Raw genomic sequence first — 19,821 nt, 5'->3', positions numbered from 1 at the left:
AAGGGTTCAAGTTACGATTACACGAAGCCAGGAGACAATGAAGCCAAGAAAAGCCTAGTGAAAATTAACTGGTACATTTAATAGAAATGTAGAAACAATAAGGAAAAGAGAAATGAAAGTGCATGATGAGGCAATTTGCTGCCAGTGGGAGCCGAACCCACAACTTACCCATTATGCATGCAATGCTTTACCATGGGGCTATCGTCCAAGCCACCGCTCTTTAGGTATTTGAGTATCTGCACTAGATCTAGCCTTGGGAGTGTGAGCCAGCGCCACTAATGGCCATGGCATCGAATGTGAAGCATACCTCCCAACAGCTGGTGTCTCACAGTAGTATTTGCTAGACCTTGCCAAGGAGCATGCAACTTCCTAATGGCTTCGTGCAGTTGTAAATAACAAAAAATCAAGACCTTCAGTTTCGCTTATTCTTCTCACTTACCTTAATTGTTACAACATAAACACAGGTTGCTGTACTTGTATGAGTGAGTGACGGTTAATGGGAATATCAACAAAAGTCAGTGACGGTGAATTTAGACTGCTGCGAGTATGAACTTGAGCAAATGTTGGCAAGTGCTAGTATTCTCAAGTACAAACGTGAGTAGGTGCTGGTGAGTGTGAGTGGAAGCGAGTATGAGCATTACTGGGTGCCAGTAAGTGCAAATGTAAGAGAGTATGAATGCAAGTGAGTGTTGGCGAGTGTGTAGGTGCAAATAGGAGCGTGAGTGAGTGTCGACGAGTGCGAGTAGACGTAAGTGTAAGTGAGCAACAGCCCTGAAAAATATGAGTACATCCACTTCTTGTGCCCCCCCCATGCTCTTGCCAAACTGCTCACCTGAAAGCAGACAGCTTCCAGGGTAGCCCTGGCAATGTGTGCTCGAGTTGTGAACTGTGTGAGGCCGCATATGATTCCTCGGGCATCAGGCTCCCAGTAAGGTGCATACAGGCCCGAAAAAGCTGGGACAAAGTACACGCCGTGTGTGCTGCCTACTGTACGGGCCACTTTTTCTGCGACGAAAAAGATCCACAGGGTGCAATAAAAAACACTGAAAATAAAAATTGTCCATGAGCTACAAAACCTTTCAAAGGTGCACATTAAATAGAATGACAGCTGCACTATGAAGGGGTTCTAAAGATTTAGTGGGGCAAAAATATTCCAGGGTTTTACCTGCCAAAAACCACAATTTGATTATGAGGTATGCTGTCGGAAGAGACTCTAGATAAGTTCTGACCATCTGAAGTTCTGTAACGCCCATCCAATGCAGAGTGCACAGGCATTTTTGTTTTTCACCCTCACCGAAACGCGACTGCTGTGGCCGGGATTCAATCCCGCACCCTCTGGCTTAGTAGAGCGATGGCATAGCCATTGCACCACCACGGCAGGTATTTAGTGAAGCAATCGAAATAAGCGTTATGGTACCGCCACACAATCTTAAACACAATTCTTCGGAAACGTCTTCGAGACACCTTTCAGCACATAAGCATGAGCCCTTCAGACCCTAGGCAAGGGTCACTGCTTAATAAGAACTAATTGTTCCACTATGACTCCTTATGGACAACATGAGGCCAGTTCCTCAAAAGTTGTAATCTTCCTTAGTGGCACCAACCCAGAGAAAAAATGAGGTGCAGTATGCCATTAAGGCACCCCTTCATGTCACCATCACATGGATCCGCAAGCACATCCTTCCGAGCAAGCGGGTCTACAATGTAGCAGTTACTATGATAGCCGTCTCTCTACAGCATACAGCTACTGTGGAAAACACACTCTGACAAACGCTGCACACAATCCGTGATGGACCTCCACTATGCAATTGTCACTGTCACGCTGTACCTAGAGTTCATCAAAAGTTAAAGGCAAGAAAAACTGCATTTCAAGATACAGTTGCTGACAATGCCACAGCACCGTGCTCAACTCTAAAACAGTAGTTTCAGCCCCATTACTGACGAAGTTCAGCATGCATAAACCGGAGAGAGCATTATCTTCCTGAAATGTAGTTGTCAAGTACAGTGACATGATGGGCTGCAAGAATCGCACAATTTACATTAAGCAACACTGATCATGCAAAAGTGAATGTCCTGCTAAGAGGGACTGATCTAAAATGGCATTTCCTCTTGCTTGCTGTCACAGTGATGAAAAAGTTGTTGTCACTCACCAAGCCAACAGTTAAATATTTTTTGGGACAAAGTGCTGGCACCTTCTTTAAAAACTACCTAGGTGTTTTATTGCTACTTAGCAAGTAGAGGTTGCTTCAGGTCCCTTCAGGCTTGTTATATAAGAAGTTCAGTACATCAGATAGTTGAGCTTTATTCACGCCAAGATGTGTACAAACAAGCACAAAAATTGACCACCTCTCTTGCACAATTCAGAGTTTAGAGTTCAGAGTTCAACGCAGCATTTACTCCACTGCATAAAACAGTTTCTTGTGCCAAATCTTATATCACTTAGTATGAATGGCAATTGGTGATGGTAACAAGGAATGTAAATCTCACCGATTTCACTGCTGCTGCTGATGAGGCCTAGGTTGTCCCTCAGCCACCGAACAGCAGCCCCCGCAATAGCCACAGATCCCTAGGAATTTTTTTAAGCATTACAAAATTGCCTTCCAGAGGAACACCACGACGCAGTTATCACTGAGCGCACATTTTGTGAAGCATAAGTTAGTCCCCTAGATGACAATGGTCAGGTGACAATTGCCTTTAAACTCAGCGTAATAACCACACCTGCTGAGCTACAGCTCCACTGTTAAAACAAAACTGCTGCCCTCAAGAATCAATCACATAGGAAATCACAGACACTGAAGGCCTTGCTGCAGGACAACAACAAGAAGGTTTCGTTTTGTTCTGAAATGTCATAAATATTTCGAGTTTCTTTTAGGCCACGACAACAGAACTCAACACAAATGTATGCCATCACAGTTCAGGTCAGGTCAACAACTGCATGGCATAGAATGCTTGTGTCTGCTAATACCTTAGTGCTACAAAAAAGCTGCTGCTTAGGTGTTATATTGAAGAAGGAAAGATAAACTAAGACTTAACCTTTCTTAATGCAGACAGACACTCAAAATCTATCATGATAGCTGATAGGTGTTTAAGATTTCTACCTAGCACCAAGACCCTTACTATTGTTTGTAAATGTCATACAGGAACTCCCAGTATTTTAAGAGCAGCAGCTGTGTCCTGACAATTAGACCAACAGCTAACCAGCCTGTAATGCTGAAAAGCTGTTTGCTGTAATGCTGAAAGTGTTTCAGCCTGTAATGCTGAAAAACAAGTGCCACTTCATGATTGTGTGATGGATTACAAGTGCACCGATGTGGGAATTACAAACAAGCAAAATTGTACAAAAGGAAAAGTATTAAATAATGACAAAGCATTTTGTCTATCTTGTAGTCATTAAGCACTTGAGCAGAAGCTGCAGAGAAGCATCCACTTTCTGCAGAGCCCAGAAAGTGGATGGGAAAGTGGTGCCGCAGGAGCTCAACTGGTAAGAACACCGCACACGTAATGCGAAGACGTGGGCTCATATCCCACCTGCAGCGATTTGTTTTTTCATCCACTTTCATTTTCATTAATTTATCATTTAATTCAATTAGTAAGTAGAAGTAACTTCCCCTATGTTGAGCCTCATAACTGGAGTTGAATGGATGTATAGCAGTAATGGTTTCTCTAGCCAACTCTTGATCATTTTTATGTGATATTTTAAAGAAGCACCTCAAGGAACATGAATGAAATTAATAATTTGATATTTTACTATATATACTGGGAGTAAAAAAAAAAGCTAAAGTATACAAGATATACATTTGGTTCCGAGTTTTCAGCTTTTGTGAGTCCAGTCAATTGAAAAAAAATGACCTAATATAATGATTTGGTGGCTTCAATACTAGCCACAGTTATGCCCATGCTATACAGAAAGCAGTAGTTTCACAAATTTGAAAACGGGTATACAAGGAGCTCTTGTTTTTACTCAATGCAGCAGACACCTGGTTTGCTGTTTTCTGCATTCTTTAAATTTGCGAAGCAGTGGTTGTCAGTCCAAGGAGCATACAGAAGCCTCCTCATACTTGATTGTACCAGACACCTGGTTTGCTGTTTTCTGCATTCTTTTAGTTTGCGGAGCAATGGTTGTCAGTCCAGGGAGCATACAGAAGGCTCGTCATACTTGATTTTACCAGACACCTGGTTTGCTGTTTTCTGCGTTCTTTAAGTTCGTGAAGCAATGGTAGTCAGTCCAAGGAGCATACAGAAGCCACCTCATACCTGATTGTACCAGACACCTGGTTTGCTGTTTTCTGCATTCTTTAAGTTTGCGAAGCAATGGTAGTCAATCCAGGGAGCATACAGAAGCCTCCTCATACTTGATTGTACCAGACACCTGGTTTGCTGTTTTCTGCATTCTTTAAGTTTGCGAAGCAATGGTATGCAGTCCAGGGAGCATACAGAAGCCACCTCATACCTGATTGTACCAGACACCTGGTTTGCTGTTTTCTGCATTCTTTAAGTTTGAGAAGCAATGGTAGTCAATCCAGGGAGCACACAGAAACCTCCTCATACTTGATTGTTGCATTTAATCAGCTTTCCGTGGAAGCAAGGTGGTCAAGTGTGCCTCCAGCTAGCGCCCGAGCCTCCACATGCTTTCTTTGCCTTAACAGTGCTGAGCAATATGGTGCAGAGATAGGTAAGGACACCTGCACAGGTGGTGCTCGAAATGTAAGAGACGAGACAGCTACTTAAGCTTCAGCCGAACATCGGTCTGAAATTGACTTCGTGCTCTTGTGCGAGTGAAAGCACTACCCGACGAGTATGATTGCCAGTAATAATTTGTGAATATGCTTTAGAAACGCCCACGAATGAAAGCTACCGACAGTGGGGAAACCAAAGTTGCACATGATACTAGTCAAACACAATTATCAAAATGCCTCTATATATGAGCATCTGCGGCAGTTTGAGACATCATTAAAACAGCCTATACGTTCAATCGGAAAAGTTGCAACCCGAGAGAAGCTTCTGTGTCCACTGCTGCAGCCATTCAAAGATTAGGTTGCCGAGTCTACCAAAGCTCAAATTTCGCGAATATTTATTCAAGAAGTGCTAGGAGCACTGGAGGCCGGTTTCGACGGTACCACAATTCGAAGCTTTATTTTTACAGACTCTCCAACCAGCCATAAATTGTTAAATCTGACAAATAGCTAAAAGTCAGTCGTCATTTCAGACAATGCATGATGCTGACATTAGAACAATTTCAAAGGAAATGGTTACCAAGCGTACAAGAACTGTCTGTCAAATTGATAGATTTCTATAGGCGCGGTAACGAAAGAGTTAACGCGATGTGACGCCGCAAACAGGAAAAGTCACATAAAGGTGGATGCCTGAAAAGCTTTATTCATCCTTACTGTCAATTGCTGTTACAGAATAAAATGAAAGGGCAAATGCTGGGAGGTTTATCGCTGTCTGCAAGATAGGCATCGTCCTCCGTGACACCAAGGTTATTGCACAAACAGCATTTTAGAAATGCCCATGACACAATCAAAATGGACAAAGCCTTCGACTAACTGCGCAATAGTGCACTGAGCCACTTGGAAAATCCCTTGCTTAACACGACTGCACAACGGCGCTGAACATCTTGCTCAAGGTTGCGATTATTATACCATAACTGCATTGATTGATGCAGCACTACCAGTGTTCTATCAAGAGGAGAAAGCCAGCGTGAAATGCATAATGGCAACTCCCAGCTCCACCACTCTTGCATGAGGCAAAACGTCAGTGAGTACGGAGAGCGCGGCAAGCAGGCAAACATAAAATAAAAATAACAAAAGCATTGTATTCATGTCATGAACATGAATATATAATGTGAGGTACGTTCTGAGGACAGATATTGCTGGGAAAAAAACTTGCACTATATTCGTGCAAATACGGTATATGTTTGCTCGGCAGCTTAAAGTATGCACGATATTCTGGTAGCAAAAATGTCAGCAAAAATTACTCGGCAAGGGCAACTTGAAACAGCGAATTTTTTCTAGATGTGTGTCAATCAAGGGCTTGGTATGACAGGCCTGCAGCTGGCAAGGCAGCGCGCCAATCCTCCATGAACACACCTATTATGTACATGGTGGCACATTAAGGACAGTGAAAAGCATGGTTGTAATTTAGTGATGTTCTTATGCCATATATTGGCATAGCAAATCGCCGACAGGTCATCAACACAGACAGGAGATGCCTCACCGGCTTGTCGGAGACATCAGATGCGCACCTGAATGTCATTTGACATACACACGACCTAATTTTTTCTTTTTTTCAATGACATCAACATGTATATGCTTATAAAAGAAGTTATTTTCGTGTCGGATGAAACTTAATTAAAACAAGGTTAAACTGTACTACTACCAGATTTTTCAGGATAATCTTGTCACAAGCACGAGGAATTCAACTACAATGAACGAGAACAGACCCAAGAACAAAAGGCCTCACCTCAACAGCATACTGGACAGGACGATTGGGTCCCAGCTTGTAGGCAACAGTCGTGAGCAGACCATGATTGGACTGCACAATCTGCAAGCCAGTCTACAATGTTGTTAGGTACATGTGCCATAACTCACCATGTGCATAATTGCCTGTGCTTGGAAGCAGGAGCGTAGCAGGGAGAGAGAGAAAGAGAGAGCAACATGAAAGTACACGCAGCAATTATGGGCGCAAGTAAGAACAGCCATACCGTATTAAAGCAGGAAAGAGCTTTACCACAACGATACCAGAAAGTGCAGCAAAATGAGAAGTATGAGAAAAGTAGCCACAGTGCTTTGTACGGCAGTGCAAGTTTTTTTCAAGGGTATCAGAACCAACACAGAAATTGCCCCCAACAAGAGACTTGCCATTAGAATAAAATGGCAGAAGATAGCCTTAACGAAAACGATGTCATGCAAGTCAGGCAATCTTGAATACTGCACTACAATTGCAATTGAAGAGAGTTATAAAGACATGAACATGCTACAAATAAATAGTCTAAGGTGCATTATGCTCTCAAAATCTACGAAAAAGAAAGAATGCTGTTACTACAAGGCAGAACTATCACTCCAAGTTAATGCTGCCGTACGTGCATGTTGTTTTAGAATTTTACGAGCCAAAACCATGATATAATTAGGAGACTCACGCTTTATTTTGACCACCTGGTGTTCTTTATTGTGTATGTAAACATAAGTACACAAGCGTTTTTGCATTTCACTCACATCAAAACGCAGCCGCTGCTGCCAGGATCAACCCATGACCTCAAGTTCAGCAGCGCAACAACACAGCCGCTAAGCTACTGCGGCAGGTGTGCATCAAATGCACTTGGAGGTAGTACATGCAATTGTAATTATATTGAAAATCAGTTGTGCGAAAGCTTGCAAGGCATAATATACATGAACTGTTATATACTATTCGGTTAAGTCAGACTCGTCTGCTATGATAACTTCTATTATAATGGGGCACGCTATATACTGTAGAACTTCGTTGATATAATCCTATTATGTACAATTTCCCGGCCCCAACATTCGCAATAGAGAACACAAAGAAATGACCCAGAACAGTTCCGCTTCTTTTTACTGGTTCATACGTTCCCAGAAAGCTTGATCTTTCAGCAGATTGCCAAACTGTAATTGTTTCATGCATTTTCCAGCTGCTAGATCCCACGTGAACAAGAGAAGGCGCAAGGCATGCACGACTGAGAACAGTAGCTACCCACCATAGCAGCTTTCCTGCAATACTTGCCCGTCCATCTCACATGAAAATGCTGGTGTACACTTAAGTTTCTTATTCCGGTACCAACAAATCTCCTCCCGATCTCGTCGTACGGCGCATTTACAGCTATCACGGCCAACCCTATTGCGATACACATCTCGGAAGCGTACTGCACGAAGTCATGTTGGAAGCATACCGCTTGATATAATAGGCGATGACACAAACGCGCTACCGCTCCCTGCTGCAAGCAGCATCATAGGCATCGTATTCCAGTGTTGCTGACTAGCTCGATTTTGTTTATCTTTCTCGTCGCAGTATTTGAATACTATGCAATTGGAAAATGACAACGTGCGTCTTGGGTCGCTTAGGCCCTACCAGCTCGACGCGCATCCGCGTCTAGTGCCGCAACAATTTGCACTAAATGGGCACGTCAAAACTTCCCGCCAGAATGGCCTGCTCGAAGAAGCTGCTGACCCAGGCTGAATTCGAGGAGCACAAATGTAAGCTTGCGGAGACTGTGAAAAGGATAACATGCGTCTTGGTGCCACTCAAGCCCCACCATCTCGGCTAGTGTCAGGGTCTTGTACTTCAACAATTTGCGTTACGTAGTGACTTCCGATTGTACGGTTTTTTTTTCCCGCGTTTTTTTTCGAAAGCGTATGAATGAGGTTCCACTGTATATATTATGTGCGTGTTTGCATGTGTGTGTGAACGTGCATAGATTAAGGAACAGAGGGAATCACCACATTCAGAAGAAAGAACTTAAAATTCGCAGCAGCAATAGGAAAAACAATGTTGTGTAGCTAAGTAGGAACAAGAGTTTCTGTGCTGACAAGAAAAAAAGCAGAAAGCCACTCCTATAAATCTTGTACAAAGGACACCACGTCTAGAAACGTGCTGATTTCCGGCAGATTTACAGTGCTGTGCACCTTGCCCAAGAAATAAATCTGTCAAGTAAACACCAGTTCTCATAAAGGGCCAGTTTATCTATCAGCAGATCAAAGGTTATCTGCAGCAGATACCTGCTGATGTTTTCAAACTGAATGGGGTGGGCCGAGCTGGAAGTGGCCGATACAGGCATTCGAACCTTTTCTGACCACAGAAATGCAGGTAGTACAGCCAGAATGTGAGTAGTCACTAGGCACTTTTATTCCTTTGGACAATATTTTTGCAACAATCATTATAACAAGGTGTTAAAATGTGCTCCACAACTGCTAACCAGTTCATAAAGCACACAAAATTTCCTCCACAGCAGTAGAAGTTTCTTGTTGCAAAAGCTTTTGCAATATGGGCCAGACCCCATAAAGGAATAAGAACAAGGTCATTTAAAATTAATTTTGATAGAAGCTTGCAACTCAATAAGTACCAAAATAAGATCAGGGTGTCTACCAAGTTGACATTTCCAAATTCCCTGAGTTTTTCAGGTTTTCCCTGAGTGCCTTTGCAAGTTTCCCTGAGCAATGCAGAACTATGTTCTATGTCAAGATGGGTAACCATGTCGCCCGATGCTGTCCCTCTCTAGCAAGCATGTGAAAAAATTTTTAAAAATGATTTAATCCAGTTTGAATACTAAGGAGTAGTGTTTATTTTATTCAAAAAGAGAATAGAAGGGAGGGGTTAGTAAAATTCACAGCAAATAATATGTCTTCGAAAAAAAATTGCAAATCAAGTTGGACATGCTGAAATACGAATAAAAAGGAGACGCATATAGAAGCAAGTATTTTCGAATATGAGCTATTTCTATCAACTGATAGCAAGCTCAGTGGTATGAGGCCCAAACTTTGTCATAATTGAGATTCTCTCGCAACAGCTCGTAAGCCAACCTCAACTGTCCTGACATACTCTCAGCCCACGTATGATGCCTCAGTGTTGTGCTTCACTGCTATAAAGAGTATATTTTGGTTTGTATGAGGGTCACCTGCATCTCAGCGTCAGCCAAAACTTTGTTTTTTTGAGCTCAAGCTCCTTTAAAGCGGCCGCAGCACGCTTCCTTTCCCGTTAATTCTTCAATGCGTAGGTCCTTTCTGTTCTTGTCCTCCTGCCGCCACTCGTTTGCCCCACAGACCATTCGAAGCTTCTTGGTCCCTAGGGGCCGCGATAACGTCCAAAAAATCGGCCAGTTGGAAAAAATGAATGCATGCATTTTAGTGCCCTTAAGAGCTCAAACGGCCACAGGCACATTCGAAAAAGCTTTGAAGGCCTCTCGGTACACTTATTGGTCATGTTAGTGCTCATACTGTGACAAGATACCGGGTGCACGTGCGTATAATTAAGGAATACATACTGTGTCCCGTGGCAATTACCCCTTCCCACGTTTGTTATGCTTCACCGCAATACTTTTGTGTAAGCCTCACCAAGTAACATTTCTGTACAGAGGCAAAGCTGACTTTCGGGAACCGGCGTTATGCAATGCACAGTGCTTTCCGAGCTTCGAAGCCAATTGCAGGGACCACAGAGGCGGAGTCAATGCCATTGCTGACAGAGGTGAATTCTTTCAAGAAAAAACACGGCGCCCAATGGTAAGAAGCTTAATAGCGAACGTCTAAGCAGTTAGGCCTAGCATTGCCTCAAAGGTGGCTACGGCTTCCAGTGGATCTGCGTGGGAGAGCGCTGGTTCCAGGTGGCGAGGAAATCAAAACGGCAGCGGTGGTGGCTTTGATTAATGCCATTTCGGACCTGCGGTCATGGCAAAAAGCCCGGAAGATCGGACGGTGAAGGGTTCTTGCGTACGAAATTTCAGATGTTCTGATACAGTGATTCTATGGGGCACAGGTGGTGGCGTGAAACCATCCGCATTATCGGGCATCCGGAAAGTCGGTCGTTGACACTGGCAACACCTCCAGCCGACGACAGGGCATCAAAGACGATCCATTACTATTCCTGTCTATTACCCGAACCAACATTACCGCGACTTTCGACCCTTTCAACAAATCACCACTAATTTTCCCTGATTGAATCCAAATTCCCTGAGTTTCCCCGAGTTTTTTCAGGCTACTCAAAATCCATGAGAATTCACAGTTTTCCCGGTTTTCCCGGTTGGTAGACACCCTGAATATATCTAATGAGCCCTATCTATAGGTTGACATAAAAAGACTTGTATATACATGTTGTATTCTTTCTTCTTCTTTTTTAATGAGCTGCAAAGCGCTGCAATATTGTGCCATTCTTAGTATCCCAACTTGCCAGGTTCATTTCTTCTTTTTTTTTTTTCCATGGCAGTCCTTCTATCTTGAATTATCCTGTACATTCATGCTGTCAACTATGCTGATGTCAGGGTGCTGTCAATTTCTTCTATGTAGAAAATTCTAGGATTCACGCAAACCGATGCAATTTCAGGAGTTCCTCAACATGCCATACTGGCTTCCAAAGACAGTGAAAGTGTGCCCTACTCCTTCCTTTCCAAACACTGCTTGTAACACAAAATTTCAATAGAAACAATAAGTGGCAGTAAAATGTTCATGCAGCTATAGGCTGTACACTGCAAGTTGTGAAACAGAAAGGAAAAGTGAAAGGCAATCTAGCTACCACAATCAAGCAGGAGAACCACATTAATTAAATGAACAGTGCACATGCAACAAAGAAGCTTTATCGCAGCAAGCAATGCAGCTAATTCCAATATGAATTAGTGAATGAACATGCTGTGTGCTTACCTCCAGGCCAGTGTTACACAAGAGGAAGCATCCAGTGCCATATCTGCCCAGGACCAAAACAAAAGAAACCGGACGTCACTTTACACAACGCATACCTCAGGCACAGCTTCACCATGAAATGAAAAAGGGGGTACAGGCTGCTCACTCAAGTTAGGCCCGGCAGACCCATGAAAAATTTACTAACAAAGTAAGCTGGTGTCTGTAGCGATACGGCTGGAGTGTTCTGTAAGGTGTGGTCTGCTGCAGTTAAGTGCAGAAATTGCATCCTGTTTGGCGATTTACTTTTATCTATGTTGCGGAATGCAAAGCGGGTTGGCGTCAAATATAGAGACTTCTAAATATGCATAATTTTCATTGTCTGCACGCTTCTTTTGCATCTGAGATTTTGGTAAAAAATAAAGGTAACAGCAACAACAAAAGAGAACCTATTTTCACAAGTATCAGCTACTAAAGCTAAGAAAAATGCTTGGCACCCACTTCTGGCGATAAAAAAATTTTCATATATAGTTTTTAGCACTACATGTAGAAGCAACACTCCTAAAGCAGTTTCATTTATCAGTTGTTGAGCAGCATTCGTCAAAACAGCTGGCAGCAGCATCAGGGCGACGGCTGCACTCCACTACGCCTCTCCACTCGTGACGACAAGCAAACAACATGATGGGCATATGACACCCTTTTGCTTTCTGTCACTTTTCACTTTACACTCCTCTTCAAAGAGCATACGAAGGGAAAAAAAGACACCTTTGCACCGACGAACATGTTTGACAACATGAATGGTTTATCATGCAAAAACGACGAAGCTATGTATGACACCAAGAGAGGACAAACAAGGTGAGCAGTTACTGCTTGTGAGTAGTTTACATTCGCGCTTTCTTGCTTGTCTAACCACTGTGGCAATGCCTTGGTGCGAATTTGCATAACATTCATACCCCGCAAGAATGTCTATATTGGGAAAGTACAAGCTGGACACCTGTTTCAATGACATGTAGTTTTTTGAAGAACAAGGTTGAATAAAATTAATTTTACGATGTGCAGTGCCTGCATGTAGTGCAATGCTCTGCACATAATAAAATACCGGGAATTTGAAGTGACTGTTCCCATTTTGTGCAACCTGAGGCTGCTATGTCGCATGCTACAATCCGTTGCTCCTAGTGTGTCATTACCATTTTGTTCTACTGCCTACTCAATTTTCCCGCATCAGCTACGTTAAGTTTGACATTTTGCAAAAGTTGTTGAGACACATACAGGGCAGCTCCTGAAAGAAATCTCTGCATTATTGGTCACTGATGAAATAAATGAAACTCCTCTGAAGTGCTTGTCAACTGGCATTTCAATGAGGTGGGTAAATCGCGAGTATTGGTTCTGCCACTTGACCTGTGTTTTAAAAACATACGGGGTTCGAAATTGTTGTTGCTTTGTGTTGCGAGCTCTTCTAAGATGTAAGAGGCATTTTCTCACGAAAGGCACACTTCATAACTGCACTGTGTAATGAGAAAATAAATTCAAAACTTCGTATTCATGTGTATACCTATGGGCAGGGAAAAAGCCAGTAACACCAATCAGCCATTGCTGCTGACAACAACACCACTGCATACTGCCACTTTATAACAAGAATATAATGATTATCGGATATAAAGATGTAAATATGAAATTTCATTGGTCATGTCATAATTCAATGGAGTGTTCTCCTGCTATAAAGAAATCGAAAATGCGTGTGAACGACATTGGTTATAGTGAAGCAAACATTTTTTTTGTACATGCCTCAAAGTATGTACAGTAGACTTCTGTTAATTCGACTCCAGTAAATTAGATTTTTCGGCTAATTCGACCCTGACCAAAGGACACTCATGCATCTTTATAGGCCCAAACTTTCATTATTTCAATCATCAAATTGGCCTTCACCGGATAACTCAAACTTGGCCAGTCAGCACACACATGTCCACCCCTATGGTGATGCCAATAGCGACCCCTTCAGTGGCAGAGTCTGTATAAGCAGAGCTTTGTGGACAATGAATGCAATGCATGCATGCACCATCTCTCACAGAAAAGGCCTATTTTTGGATTGCCTTAGGAAGATAATAAGCAATGACTGTAGTTTACAACGTCTGATTATGGTATTTACCCAATTGTAACAAGCACCATATTTTCTTTTCAGGAAAATTATGCCATAAATTGCCTGTGCAGGGCAATCGGACACAAAACCAAAACCACTTTTGCAGCGTTCGCACGCGTTACCAGATAATACAAAAGTACTGCAGTGAAGCTGCCTTTAAAAAATGACGTGGCAAAGCTGACTTTAGGAAACCGGCTGCTATTCTGCAACACATTACACAATTGTGTGAACATTATATTTGTACTTTATTTAGGGGCTTTAATGCCATTTCCACGTTAGCATTATGCTTTGGACACATAAAAGGTGGCCGCAAATTTGATGCAGGGACGTGTTACAATCAAGCAATTACCGTCAAATAAATCAGTGATGCTTTTTTTTGCAATTCAACTAGGATAAATTTATTAATTTTGATGGCCCCATTAGGGTCAAATTAACAGAAGTCAACTGTATTCTGGAAGCAAAAATATAAAATCCACTCGCTGACCGATTTTCCGGAACCGATTTTTCAATCGTGTGCGATTATGTGAACTTCTGTGCAGCACAGCCATCTACCCCTAGCACAGGAATGGCAACCTAAATTTCAGATAGTACACAATGTCTCAGGCAGGATCCACGTGCATAATGCCGCAAACATGGCAGATATGAACAAAGTTGCTGTCTGGCATGAAACCGTTCATAACTTTGGTTGCCAATTCCCACCAAAGTGGCGATGGTCAGCTTACCAGCCTCAGCAGTACAGCTGGTGGAGTAGCTAGAGATAAGCCATTGCAGGAAGCTTTCCGTTAATATATTTGCACTTGTACATTTAACTAGCGCATGAACTAGACGTGGTAGCCGAGTACGAATCCACATAAAGTCCCCCCTATGTGCAAAAAGTCTGGCGGCGGTGACAACTTGGCTTGGTCAGACTGCACTGGGCAAGCCAATGCACCGTTCCCTTGCAACAACACCAATCACACGGTTGCCTCTTCATGGCCGTGTAGAATGCGTGTATGTATTTTATTGTTGTTCCCGAGTCTCGTGTCCCCACAGCAAGGAGCCGATGGACCATCAAAATCTGCAAGAAACCTTTGCTGGCCCGTCGAAGGCACCTCACTTGCATTTATTTCGCAGACTTAATGTACATTTTTTTTTAGCCAATATCAGCATGTATGCATACCACGAACATCGGATATAGCAAACACATTTTCGTGCCCAATGCAACTTCGTCATAACAAGGTTCGGCTGTGGTTAGATGTACAGGCCACCATCACATCTGATGGTGTGACCGGCCGAACAAAATAGTGGTTGCGCCCCAGTGTGGTGTCTGCTTTCAGCAACATGCAAATGACATTTATACTTTCGCATCTGCTTAATCATGTATGTATACCCTCCATTTCGAGATGATCACATTGTCGCATCTACTCTGTCGTGTGCATGCGGTGCTACTTATTGAAGTCTGTGTTTCAAGTGTATCAAAGGTATTACGCCTGTTAATCTCTGCTGAAACATCTGGCTTTTGGGTAATGTGTACATGTGACAGTTTGCCTTTTCACCATGATGAAAGTGAAGTGATCATGAAAAGTGAAATATGTTATAGACACATTCTAAGCGGGTGACACTTCAATAAATATGATAAATAAATAAATTAGGTGGTTATTTACAATCTCCGTGCTTTAAGTTCAAATATTATGCAGTCGCACAGCCACGTAACAATACAAACTCGCACCTCTTTCAACACACACAACAAGTTGCATCACATAGCTTTTTATCAAGCCATGCTTCCCTCTCTATACAGTCCAGATCTGCAATGCCAATCATAACTTTTTATCAAGAGGCCATGGTTCAGTCTCTATACAATGCAGACCTGCAATGCCAAGGACATTCACTTATCTTGCTGCTTACAAACTGCTTGACACAGCTTATCTGCTTATCACAAGTACTACATCCGTGTCTGACAAGTGTGTCACAGAGGTCGGAGAGTTAATGTTCTGTTCTTTTGCCTACGCCTTTTGGCGACCTAGAAGACAAATAGCCATGGCAAGCATGCAGTGCTGCAATGCTGCAAGAATAACAAAATGGTTTAACAGAAGCAGACCCTGCAAAAATACAGGTCGTTGCACACAGCGAGGAACTGGATGGCATATTGCATATACAGTAAAACCTCGTTAAACCATACCCACTTAAACAGTAATTTTGTTTTAAAAGTAGTCAAGTCAAATCCCATACTCAGCGGCCATTGAACATAATGTGTTTTGTATCCGCATAGACCGTGCCAGCTTATTGCGTACGTATAGGTTAACACGTAGTACTTGCATTTTTCGTCGTGCAAACACGGCAGTGCATCGTCTCCATAGGGCAGCCGGGCAGAACAAGCCTCAGAGATCAGAACAAGGGCCTCCAAGCGCCCTGTGCGTTTGCACATGAAGCCACGTCAACATCAACATAATTTCAGTGTCGTGCCAGAGAGCATTGTAGCATGGTGCAAACAAACAAGGACTCGCGTCATGCTGAAGCTCGTATAAACAAGACGCCGGGTGGTCAGCATAGGAGAAAAATTAGACATAGTTCGTGACATCGTGACATATTTAGACATCGAACGTGACACAAAGAAGTTGGCACTGGCATGCGACAGGGATCTACTGTTGACTACGGTGCGTGGCATTTGGAATGCAAAGAAGTTGCTAGGCAGCACTGCTGCGACTGCGTAGAGATGTCGGCTATGAGGTTCAACTTTTCGGCATCGTTGCCTCTGTTGTTGCCAAAGTGTCAACTAGCGACAGTGATGAGGACGACACTGAAAGCGACAACACGGGCAATTCAGGCCCGACAGTGGCAGAAGCTGCGCGTTATGTCAGCCTCATGAATGCAATCGTCGTGACGAGAACAGCACCCCGCAATGAAAAAGGCACCCCGCAACTTCTGCAGTGCTACCACCTGCGTGCATGGAGAACATGCAACACCAATGAGGAATCTGCCATGCGAGTGTTTGCCGAGAAGAGGGGGCTGGCTGAAAAGCTGGCTCGCAGCTTCAGTAAGCTTGAGGCCGCTGTCATTGCTGCTAGGCCGCCGCGGCATCAAACGAAAATAACACTTTTGTCGCACGAAGTGAATAAATACTGCACGTCTTCTTCCCCTTTCATCGCACTCTCCGAGTTCCGTTTTTGAGAGGTAAGTGGGCGATCTATTTCGGCTAAGCAGTACTGCTGTTTAGTACGTAGTACTCTTTCTGAGCCCCGGCCAACTACGGTTTAACGAGGTTTCACTGTATCAATTTAATAGAAGTGAGACTTTATTGCCACACCAAGCATGACAATGAAAAATATGTCCGCATTGCCAAGACTGTTTGCAGGGTTGGTTTGAAAACAGCAAAATGGTGCTGCAAGCATGTTTAGCATTGAACAAGTACACAAATTATAAAACAAGCATTTCTTTATACAAACAGGCTAGTATTTAAGATGCCCTAATACAAGACAAGCAAGAAAAATTACAGATTGCAGCACTCGTTGTTAGCATCACACAAAGAATTGATGGTGGTTTTGACGTACATAACATAACATAATCCTTTCTTTAGACTAATTTTACATAACCAGCACAAACAAATACCAATGTACTTAACAGCATATATACTATATTTTTTTTTATTGGAGGAGATATGGTAACAGTTTCTATGCCTGAGGATTTCTTGATCCTATGACAACAATGTATGCAATTCTTACCAAACCAGTTAAACTTGCCTTACATCATATGCATTTCAACTCTGGTAACGCACAGACAACATAACTACAAACAAAGTTGCACACATTTTAGCACAGCAAGGCCATTAAGGGTAGCATTGCAAGGGTGAAAGCCAACAAAAGTCAGCCTGTGGCAGTGCGGTTGGTACCAAATGTCATTCAAAGAACAGCCAGAAATGCAGCCTGTGTCGAAACCCCAAATTTGCTTAGAAAGTTAACTATCCATAGTCATAAATGAAAAGTTACCTTGCGTATACTTCACTCGCATACACGACATCTTTGCATGGTTTATTTTAGCTAACAATCAGTAATTTTTGCTTCCCATGTTGCATTTTACCAGCTCCACCTCGGAGGTCAGCTAGGAGGGGCCCAAATTGACAGACATTATATGGGTATCACATCTTAGCCTTTTGGTTAAGAATAACTTCCGTAGCTGTTCTTAATACTATGTGCGTGGCATACCACTTAAAAAAGAAAAGAAAGGTTTTAAGAACTAACACAAGTCGCCGTAGATATCTAGGATATTGTGAAGCATTTGCAATGTCTTCGGTAGATATTGGGCAGCAGAACAAAAGAGCCCACTAGAACTTCCAAAAAATGCGAGAACTCCCTTATACAGTTTCGCTGTCTTTGATGTCAGATTGCATAAAACTGCAAAGGTTTATTTCAGTTCTCACAATAGACAGGAAACATAGCGCAGTAGAAGCCGCACATATTTAAACGAGATCACCACTTACGTGCATTTTGCTTCACCTATCTCAAAACACAGCTGACCCACGAGTGCTGCACTTTGGTCTCCGAGACACTAAAAGAAAACATAAAGCATAGATATTTTTCTCAAATATTGGTAGACAGGGTAAACAATGGATCTAATTTGCACTAGAGCATAGTAAATGTGCATTTTGAGCAGCCACTGTGTTTTCTTCCACATACATGTACACACGTAAGTATATCCACATGATGTGCTCAACAAGTACTGCATGTGACAAAAGGCTGCTCACCCCCGAAATAGGAACGCCAAGAAGTGGACCTTCACACATTTTCCCATAGATTTCTGAAGAGCTGTGAATCTTGGGAAGTATCGACATCGGTACCCCGAAAAACCTAGAAGCAGAAGTGCAGGCAAGTCAAATAACTTCATGACTGGCATGCTCAGGCTGACAGCAGGAAGCCATGTGCAAAGTGTTTTTCCTGACATAATCTACCCCTTTGAACATGTTATCAGCTTACATCTCAAATTGAGTGTTTTTTAATTAATGTTAGCAGATTTATTGATGACCAAGATGCACTGCACACAGCAACAATGAGGAAAGGCATAATAATGTACAAGGGTCAATTAAACAGTGAAGCAGATTCACCCACAAGTATTCAACAAAGAAAGACACTTTGATAAAAGGAATAACACCTAAAAGTACCTCCTCTAAGCAAGGTGGTCACTATTTATGGCAAGAAATTACTTTCAAAAATTAACCAGCTGCCTTTTCCATCAATGGACAGTGCTGGCAGTGTATTCTTGATTCAGAAGCTCCCTTCGTTCTTTACTCGGCCATGTATGCTCCACAGGCACTTCATTGATTCTGTAGTAGTAGCCCGTTATGGATTACTGGGCAATGTTGAATAAGCACACCTTATGGCACACACTTCTACGACATAGTAATTAATAGGCCAATTACTTATGCAAAAACATGTCACTGAATGTTTTAAATGCCACATATACACATGAAATGCATAGTCTATCAAACAAGCAATTGCACTGACTGATGCTCTGATTATGGTACTACATGCTAAGGCCAGTTGTAGTGTGCCTGCAGAAATTGACAAGATTCTCAATTATTTGATGCTGTCAGGCCAATAGCGCAACAAACTCCTGAAGTTTTTTGCTCACAAGTTGAACGACTGCGTTCACATACACATGTTTCCCCTCGAGGCTCTCTTTGTTTGGAGGGTGGCAATATCTCTTCCCTGTGACTGAGTAATAATTCTGTGATTGCACACTTTTGCTGTCCACTTGAAGGCATTAGAGCAGGTGAATGCTTTTTGAGCAACTCCTCATTTCAGGAATTATTGAGAAATGCCAGTGAACGAAGTGCATTTGCTACATTTGTCAAGTGACAACACTTTCAGCGAAAGTGCTCATACGAGTATGGACTTGTTTGCAAATACTATATATGAATAAGTGAGCAAGTAGGCTTCTCAAATATAGATGATGTCACTTTATATATGCAGTGGCCAGGAGTGTTACACTGACGCACCAAAAGAGAAAAAAAAAGAAACAAAAGACAGACACTTCAACGTGCACTCACTTGCAAAGAAAGTCATCCCACTGGAGTGTTTCAATGTCCATGAGCATTGTTCGACTAGCATTTGTCACGTCAGTGATGTGAACACCACCATTGGTCCCTCCTGTGAAGTTCTGACAAGAAAGGAGAAATAAGACCCAAACCAAGAGAAACTGCTTCCCAAACACCCAAACACCTTTCTTGTCATGCTATTTTACCACAAAATTCCATGACTGCTAGCAACTTTCAATGATTAATTTACTCCTCGTACCTTTACATTAGGATGCAGAACTTGCACGCACACCCAGACATGCACTATTATGTCACTAAATCTACAAGCTTCAAGAAGAATTATG

The 19,821-nt window shown here is 42.5% G+C and overlaps 1 protein-coding gene across 6 annotated transcripts in view; it reads right to left on the bottom strand.

Annotated features, from left to right (window-relative positions):
* The window catches only part of LOC135914040 (glycerol kinase 3-like), a 55,828-nt gene that overhangs the window by 25,138 nt on the left and 10,869 nt on the right, over positions 1 to 19,821 (bottom strand). For 5 of the 6 annotated variants that reach the window (XR_011514027.1, XR_011514028.1, XM_065446766.2 and 2 more), the window contains 7 exons: positions 19,490 to 19,599; positions 18,188 to 18,290; positions 17,924 to 17,991; positions 11,358 to 11,400; positions 6,463 to 6,555; positions 2,488 to 2,566; positions 833 to 1,005 (listed from right to left, as the gene is read on the bottom strand). Coding sequence is in view for 4 of the 6 variants with exons in the window: in XM_065446766.2 (XP_065302838.1) it covers positions 833 to 1,005; positions 2,488 to 2,566; positions 6,463 to 6,555; positions 11,358 to 11,400; positions 17,924 to 17,991; positions 18,188 to 18,290; positions 19,490 to 19,599 (669 nt within the window). In the remaining 2 variants the exon portion in view is untranslated. The remainder of the gene's footprint in view (positions 1 to 832; positions 1,006 to 2,487; positions 2,567 to 6,462; positions 6,556 to 11,357; positions 11,401 to 17,923; positions 17,992 to 18,187; positions 18,291 to 19,489; positions 19,600 to 19,821) is intronic. The other variant, XM_065446765.2, reaches the window with a different exon arrangement.

Source organism: Dermacentor albipictus, chromosome 4 (assembly GCF_038994185.2).
Source record: "Dermacentor albipictus isolate Rhodes 1998 colony chromosome 4, USDA_Dalb.pri_finalv2, whole genome shotgun sequence".
NCBI classification, from domain to species: Eukaryota; Metazoa; Arthropoda; class Arachnida; order Ixodida; family Ixodidae; genus Dermacentor; species Dermacentor albipictus.
This window is presented reverse-complemented; position numbering and strand designations above follow the sequence as displayed.